The 8674-nt window shown below is 48.6% G+C and overlaps 1 protein-coding gene across 1 annotated transcript; it reads right to left on the bottom strand.

The window, feature by feature from the left end:
* Positions 1 to 521: 521 nt before the first annotated feature.
* On the bottom strand, positions 522 to 1416 carry LOC146586363 (syncytin-A-like). The gene is given in 3 exon segments (XM_085321434.1): positions 522 to 991; positions 994 to 1266; positions 1269 to 1416. Coding segments are annotated over 3 exon segments (837 nt in total). The 3' UTR covers positions 522 to 575.
* Between the last annotated feature and the right edge of the window lie 7258 nt (positions 1417 to 8674).

Raw genomic sequence — 8674 nt, 5'->3', positions numbered from 1 at the left:
CAGAAGCCACATTCCTACCACTGGCTGCTCACACATGGAACAAGGGTGACCTCACACTCCGCATTGAACTCATGTGCTTGCTGCTGAGGCACACGAACATCAGAAGCACAAACAGCGCTAATCTCCACACCGCTGCTCTATCAGGTGCTCGTGCAGAAGTGAGCTCTGAACCAGAAACAGCAGCAAGGGCTCAGTTTTTTCAGTAACAATGAGCTCAGATTCTGCATTGAAGCCATGTCCTTGCTGCTGCAGCCCATTCATGGCAAGCCCGGGAAGGAACACACACACATCAATGTGATGCAAGTTCAATCCAACTTTATTCCTTTGTCTATCTAACTTATATATCTTTTCTAACAAGCTCATGCATCCACGCGCCTCGCAAAGCATTTCTATTGGTTGTCTAATATTGTCCAAGCGCATCTGCTCAGTTTCTAGTTGGCTGTTGTGTTGACTCCCCTTCTGGATACATATCCTGTGAGTAATTACAGGYGCCTGCTTATCTTCTTAATCCTCTTGCCTTCAAGGAATTCCTTCTTGGTGACCTTTGAACGGCTTGTTGCTTACTTCAGCTCTTTTTAATCCTGCAAGATAGCCAAGGCCCCGACACCTCCCCCTCTTTTTTCAAAAACAGAGTCAGCTATCCTCTGCATGGACTGCTGCAGACATTGCAATATACAAGATAGACATACAAGTAACATCAGGACAACCAATCCCATAAGCATAAATTGATGAACAAGAGAAGCAAGCCAAGAGCTTAAACCTAGCGATTTTAACCAACTTTCCAAGCCCCAACTCTCCTCCTTCAGTTTACTCATCCCATCTTTTAGGTCCTTTATTCTCTTATGGATAGATTCCGAATGATCAGRCAAATTCATACAACACATTCCCTCAAACTCTTCACACCCATGCCCATGCACTAATAATAAAAAATCTATAGCTGCTCTATTTTGCAATACTGCATGATTTATGTTGGCTACGTCTTGAGATAATCTAGAATGTCGGAAGTCATGTTAAGTTCATTTTTYGTCCAACAAGCTAACTGCTTCAACGTTGTCATTGCACGCGCTGCTGTAGCCCCGGGGAAAACCATGCTCATTAAAAGAGTTCTCAGGTCACTCCAAAATTTTGGGTCTCCAACCTCACTACAATCTAATTGGTGCAATTCTCTTTTCTTCTGACGACTCCTTTGGCTATCCACCCACTGTACCACTGTCGACACGTTTGGGTGAAATAATGTTAATTTCCCCAAATAGCATGGCCCCTTTTCGGTCCTGCTGGTACTCTGTTCCATGCCCTATCTCCACAGATCAAAAAGATCCCGGGCAGCAATTGCCGCGCTGGCTTATCAGATTGCATTTGGAGTATGTTTGTCCCGTTACTTTGTCTGACTTCAATCTCAACTCGACAGACACCCATGTTCTACCGGGCATGTCAAGCTCTGTCTCTAGGGGCTCAAATTGCACCCATCCTCCGTTTCTTGTGCCATTTGTGGCATTTACGCATCCTAATAAATCTAATTCTTCTGGGGATGACCGCAATGTGTAGTTTAGTTGCTTTATAATCTCACACTGCCACCCACCATCTCTTTGTGCATCAGTCAAACCTGGAGTTTTCAATGTCTGGTTGACCGTAGTAAAGTTTAGACATGTTTCATTTCCAATAAACCCTTGAAATTCCCCCGGTTGCCACACGGGCACTCCCACTAAACAAGTTCGAAATGGATCTCCTGGTCTCTGAAGGCTCAAGCAAAATGATTTCTGACCTGTTGTATTAGCTATGGTTACCCAAATGTTTTCTCTCTCATTAATATTTGTTAATGACCATACCTGAATCATGCCAGTTAATCCCAACCACCAAGCCCACTGCGCCTTCACGTTTCTGTAGGCAACACTTCTGGGTTTGCCTCAGCACCCTGTAATGCCTTTGTTGCTTCGGCTCTCTCCTTTGTCAGCCACGGCCGCACCCACTTGGCTGGTATCCACGTAGTTCTATCCCCTGCAACGACACAAGCATATCCCCTTCCCCAGGTTACTAATTCCCTGGGACCTTCCCATTGTTGCGTCTGTGGATTGAAAACATTGAAAACCCCCACCGGAACCTGTTTTCCTGAAAAATCAGCGGTATTTTTGGAAAAATGTGCAAAAATGGGTATTTTGTCATCTGTACGGGGGTTCAGCCAATTTAAGACATAACATGCTTTACAGGTTACATCATAGGGGCTGAGTTCCCCCTCTTTTTTCAAAACAGCCAAAAGGTGTTTTAAGTTCTGATGATGTTGGTCGATTATTGCTTGTCCGCCTGAATTGTACGGAGACGCTTCCTGGCCTTAAGCAAGATAGTTCCTATAGCTTCAAATCTTTGTGTAATGATGTTTTTCAGATGGCTTGCTAAAAACACCCATTCTAAAATCTGTAAGTGATTCTGATTATTCACCTGTGCTATCACAGCTGCGACCTCTTTATGCTTGTTGTAAACGACTATACTCACTGGCAAATTTTCTTGGTACCGATAAGCCGCAGTGCCGGCTATCTTTTCCTCTATCCTTTATTTTTATATTTATATATATATATATATATATATATATATATATATATATATATATATATATAAATTATAAATATATTTATAATATTATTATTATAAATATTTTCATAATAAATTATAAATTATTTATTTTTATATTTATTTATATATTATAAATTATAAATATATTTATAATCACAATAATATTATAATTATGAATATATTTATAATAAATTGTAAATTATAAATATATATTTATATCTATATATTTATTTTTATTGTTATTTGTCTATTGGTTCCCATGTTGGTCCGTCCACTCTTTGTGTAACTGGCATGGCCATAGGAGTAAACAGAAACTCTCCTTCCAACTTGGTATTCTCTATAAGGCCCCTGTAACATGTGGCGGGGTTAAAATTCAGGTCGTGAGGTGGCACCGCCTCATCTTTGCCTTCCTTCCCCGCAGAGCCGAACAGTTCCCTCTCCTTGCCACGCACCACCGATTGCAACCATGACAACACCCCTTTACGATTGAGTTATGGGCAGCCTTATACGCTGCCTGTATGTCCCTTCGTCCTGATCCCCGTTCGAGGCGCTTCATCTGATCAAACAAGGCAGTCATCCTGTCGGCTTGGCCGTGGAGCTCTTGACGAATCTCTCTCAGCTGCTCTTGGTCCCCTGGCTCATCATCCGGAAGCGGGACCTTTACTGGATCAGTGTCCATATTGGCCGGGGGAGCGGTAGACGCTGGACGCTCCTCCCCTTCCCAGGGTGGCAAATCGTCGTCTATCTCCCCCCAAACCTTCTTTTTGGCTACGGACACAGGACAGGCACGCAGGGGACACTTGAGGTCGACATCGTCAGGCACCTCTTCGTACTGAGGTCCTGAGCCACTCACAGCCGTCCATTCTGAGTCTCCTGAGCCCTCCTGCTCCTCGTTAGTACTTTGTACGGCGCTGCGAATGGCAGCAGCAACAGCCGCTTCTCCGTGCAACTGTTCCAGCATCAGGCGGACCGGTCGGTAAATCTTTGCTAACGACCGCGCCTCCTTAGATCCCACTTGCACGCTCTCCCACAATTCCTTTCCGACTCGTTCCCATGCTTCCAGCTTCTATACTTGTGGAGCTTCTACTATAAGCCCCTTTCTTCTACACCACAGTAATAAATCAGTTAAGTCCGACTTCATTATCTGTGTGTCTGTTTTCCGAGTCAATCTCAACAGGCTCCCTATTGCCGCTTGCTCTATCGCTGATGCAGCGAACCCCATCCTGCTTCCCTGACTCACCGGTCAGTTGTGGCCACACTCCGCCTTTCTTCAGGCGCCTGGCTACTGTCGCTGGCTATGCAGGATCATTGTCCGCTTACGGGTCCACTCCTTACCCCAGTTGGTCTCTGAGTATCACGTCGGGGTCACCAGATGCCGTAGCCCATTATTGGCAAGATGGGAAGGAACACACACATCAATATGATGCAAGTTCAATCCAACTTTATTCCTTTGTCTGTCTAGCTTATATATCTTTTCCAGCAAGCTCACGCGTTCACGCGCCTCGCAAAGAATTTCTATTGGTTGTCTAGCATTGTCCGTGCGCATCTACTCAGTTTCTAATTGGCTGCTGTGCTGACTCCCTTTCTGGATGCATGTCCTGTGAGTGATCACAGGCGTCTGCTTATCTTATCTTCTTAATCCTCTTGCCCTCAAGGAATTCCTCCTTGGTGACCTTTGAATGGCTTGTTGCTTACTTCAGTTCTTCATAATCCTGCAAGATAGCCAAGGCCCAACAATTTTCGTATTCCTAAACAAGATCCTCCATCCCGAGGTGGAGGTTCCTGAGGGGATGGAGGTGGAACGCAGCAGCCTGCTCTGCCCAAAGAAAACAGGATCTTTCCCTCTGAAAATAGCAACATTGTCCAAGGAGCCAGCTCTGTTCCTGCTCTTGTGCTGATCATTTGCACATGCCTTGTGAGCCTAGAGTGCCTTGGCCACCCTCGGGTGTGAGTGCAAGAGCTTCCCTGTGTGGGCTGAGGTGGCAAGGGGAGGCAGCGAGCAGAGCAGTGGCTGGGGAGTGTGCAGGTGGTGAGTGTCCTGCATGCAATTCTCCTTGCTGGCATATGGTTGTATTTAGCAGACCAGCTAGCTGTGTGGGGCAGAGACAGTGTGTTTGTGGACTGGCTGGCACAGCAGAGGTCTGACATGAGGTTGATGGCTGGTGCAGTGCTGAGTTGATCTGTCAGTGTCAGACACCCTTTCCAGTGAAGCTGCTCCCTCAGCTTATCTCTCTAGCCAGGCACAAGAAATGGAAGTGGCATCCTGCTGTCCTTGTGTAGGTGCTGCAGGGCAAAGGCTCACACCTCAGACTTGATGGTACTAAAAGAAAGGCCAGACCAATTGTTCCTTTTTGTGGTATGTGCCCAGGGTGAGAGAGTGGAGATGTCCCATGACCTGGAGAGAGTCTTGCAGGAGATGAAGGCTGTTTGCAGAAGACTATTATGTTTGGAGTGCTAACGGCATAATCAAGGGCCATGAGAGTTGCCCAGGTGAGGTTCTGCTCTGTGAAGGTCTGCACCTTTCAGGTCACTTGTGCCTCAGTCCCAGAAAGACCAGCAGCAGGCATGTAGATGCCATTTGTACTTGTGAGGTGAGCTGTGCCTCTGAACCAGTTAGACCAACCTGACTTGGGGAAGGTGGTGAGGTCCCTCGTAGCTCAGCATCTTGTAAACGGGGAGCAGGCCCATTGGTGCTGTTTGTGCTTTTGTGGTCAGTTGTGCATCAGTATGTGATTGGTGATCAGCATGGACATGGCTGCTCAATGTGCCTGGTTAGGTCAGTTGTGGCTGAGTCCCAAACAGGCCAGGAGCAGCTCTATGGCTTCATGGCTGCCTGTGATGTCACTTCTGCCTCAGTAGCTGACAGTCCAGCTCAATGCCTATTGCTGATGGTTGTGTTTGTGAAGTTATTGGGCCTCAGTATTGGCTAGGCCACCAGCAGCCACATTGCTATTTTTGTACCGGTGTGGTGACTTTTCCTTCAAGGAACAGCATCAAGCACATTTCTGCTTTTGTGCTTGGGAGGTCCCTTGTGCCTCCGTGCCTGATCGGCCAGCAGCAATCACATGGCTTCAATGCAGAATCTGAGCTCATTGTTACTGAAAAAACTGAGCCCTTGCTGCTCTTTCTGGTTCGGAGCTCACTTCTGCGTGAGCACCTGATGGAGCAGCAGTGTGGAGATTTGCACTGTTTGGGCTTCTGACGTTGGTGTGCCTCAGCAGCAAGCCCATGCCTTCAATGTGGAGTATGAGGTCACCCTTGTTCCAGTATGTGAGCGGCTAGTGGTAGGAATGTGGCTTCTGTTTCTGCTTGTGAGGTCACACTTGCCTTACGATCTGATAGGCCAGCAGGTGGCACGTGGMTTTGACGAAGACTGTGAAGTCACTGCTTCCTCAGAACAGGATCGGCAAGCAGCAAGCAAAGTCTTTTGATACACAGTGTAAAGCCACCTGTACACCTATAAATGGCAGGAAGCAAGGAGACACGTGACTGCTGTTTGTGCCTGTGACGGTCATGCTGTTGCTGTTTCTGATACAGGGTCCCTTGTGCCTCAGTGCCTGATGACCCAGTGCTGGCGACAGGGCTGTTGTTAGTAGTTTTGAGGTCCCTTGTGCCTCAGTGCCTGATGACCTAGTGCTGGTCATGTGGCTGCTGTTAGTTGTTGTAAATTGACTTCTGCCTCTGTACCTATTGGGAGGCAGTGCTAGGCCCGAGGCTGCTGTTAGTGGTTGTGAGGTCCCTTGTGCCTCAGTGCCGGACAGGACAGTGCTGGTCATGTGGCTTTTTTGTGCTTGTGGGGTTGGTTCTTCATGAGTCCCTGAAAGGCCAGAGTCATGGCCGTGGCTACTGTTAGTGGATGTGAGGTCACTTGTGCCTCAGTGCCTCATAGCCCAGCTATGGTTATGTGGCTGTTGTTTGTGAGGTCAGGCCTGCACCAGTGCTGGATAGGACAGTGCTGGTCATGTGCTTGATGCTAAGTATAGTGAGGTCCCTTGTGCACCAGTGACTTGCAGGATTATGCTAGGCCCATGGGTTGTGTTTGCGTTTCTGAGGTCAGTTCTGCCTCAGTCCCCGATGGGGCAATGCTCGGCCCCTGGCTGCTCGTTGTGGTTGTGAGGTGACTTGTGCACCAGGGACTTACAGGCATGCACTAGGCCCGTGGCTGCGTTTGTGCTTGTGAGGTCGCTTCTGCCTCAGTCCCTGACAGGGCAATGCCAGGCCTACAGGCGCTGTTTGTGTTTGCGAGGTCGCTTCTGCCTGAGGCCCTCAGAGGCCAGTGGTAGGCCCCTGGCTGGTGTCTCTGGTTGTGAGGTGGCTTCTGCACCAGCACCCGATGAGCCAGTGCCCGGCACCTGTCTGCTTTTTGTGGTAGAGAGGTCACTTCTGCCTCCGTCCTTCCTCGGACCGTGCTAAGCCCCTGGCTAGTATTTGTGGCTGTGAGGTCACTTGTGCCTGCGGCCCTTGTTGCCACTGTTACGGACATTGCTGCTGCTTGTGGTCGTGAGGTCTCTTCTGCCTCACTGCCTGATAGGCTGGTGCTGGTCATGTGACTGCTGTCAGTTGTTGTGAAGTCACTTGTGCCTCATTGCCTGATTGGCCAGTGCTGGTCATGTGTTTTGTGTTGGTGGTTGGAGGTCTCTTGTGCCTCAGTGCCTGATACGCTGGTGCTGGTGATGTGGCTGCTCTTTGTGGTTGTGAGGTCATGTGTGCCTCAGTGCCTGATAGGCCAGTGGTGGTCATGTGGTTGCTATTTGGGTATTATGACATCACTTGTGCAGCAGTGTCTGATAGGCCAGCACTGGTAACATGGCTTCTGTCTGTGCTTGTGAGGTCACTTGAGAGGTCACTTGAGCCTCAGGGCCTCATAGGCCAGTGCTGGGCACATGGCTGCCCTTACTGATTGTGAGCTCACTTGTGCCTCATGGCTGATCGGCCAGTGCTGGTCATGGGGCTGGTACCTGTGACTGTGAGGTCACTCGTGCATGAGGGCCTCATAGGCCAGTGCTGGTCACATGGCTGCTGCTTCTGCTTGTGAGGTGACTTGTGCCCCAGTGCCTGGTGGGACAGTGCTGGTCATGTGGTTGATGTGTATGGTTGTGAGGTCACTTCTGCCTCAGTTTCTCCCAGGGCAGTGCTATGGCCATTGCTGCAGGCTGTGCTGGTGGGGTCAGTTGTGCCTCAGGGCTTGACAGGTCCATGGTAGTCATGTGGCTGCTCTTTGTTGTTGTACGGTCACTTGTGCAGCCTTGACTGATTGGCCAATGCTAGACCAATGGCTGCGCTTTGTGCTACAAGATCATGTATATATACATTTATTTATATGTATATACATTTATTTATATAGTGAGTGTGTGTAAAGAACAAGAAAAGGAGAGGTGTGCTAGCTTTGTGGATCTACCATTAGCACCCATCTCTGCGCAGAAATCAAATATCTTGACCCAGTGTGTCTATTGGTTGCTTGCACACTGGGTAAAAGAATCTAATTTTGGGACAACACCTTGAGCTACCTGGCAACACTCTTCCTAGTGCACCTCAAGAGACCACTGGCCTTCTTGGCCACAAAAGCACATTGCTAGCTCATAGTCAAATTGTTGTCCACCTGCACTCCCAGGTCCTTCTCTGCAGAGCTGCTTTCCAGCAGGTCATCCCCCAACCTGTACTGGTGGGTGGGGTTATTCCTCCCTAAGTGCAGTACTCTGCACTTGCCCTTGTTGAACTTCATGATGTTCCTCTCCTCCCAACTCTCCAGCCTGTCCAGATCTCTCTGAATGGCAGAACAGCCCTCAGGTGTATCAGCCACAACTCCCAGCTTGGTATGCCCAGCTTGCCAGTAGCTCCTTGCCTATCCATGCAGTCTCCTGCCTTTCCTTTTCTCTACCTCTTTCTCCTTGGGTTGCACTGCTCTTGAGCTTGGAGGGAGTGATGCTTGAATACTAGCCAGCTGTCTTGGACTCCCCTTCCTTCTAGAGCGCTAACCCATGATATTCCTCCAAGTAGGAATCTGAAGAGCCCAAAGTCTGCTCTCCTGAACTCCAGGGTTCCAATCCTGCTTATTGCCTTGCTTCCCCCATGCAGGATCCCGAACTCCAGCATCTCATGGTCACTGCAG

Source organism: Rhea americana, unplaced genomic scaffold (genome assembly GCF_003343005.1).
Source record: "Rhea americana isolate MKP2758 unplaced genomic scaffold, rheAme1 scaffold_697, whole genome shotgun sequence".
In the NCBI taxonomy this organism is placed as follows: domain Eukaryota; kingdom Metazoa; phylum Chordata; class Aves; order Rheiformes; family Rheidae; genus Rhea; species Rhea americana.
Note: the sequence above shows the minus strand (reverse complement) of the source record. Positions and strands in the feature narration are given on the sequence as shown.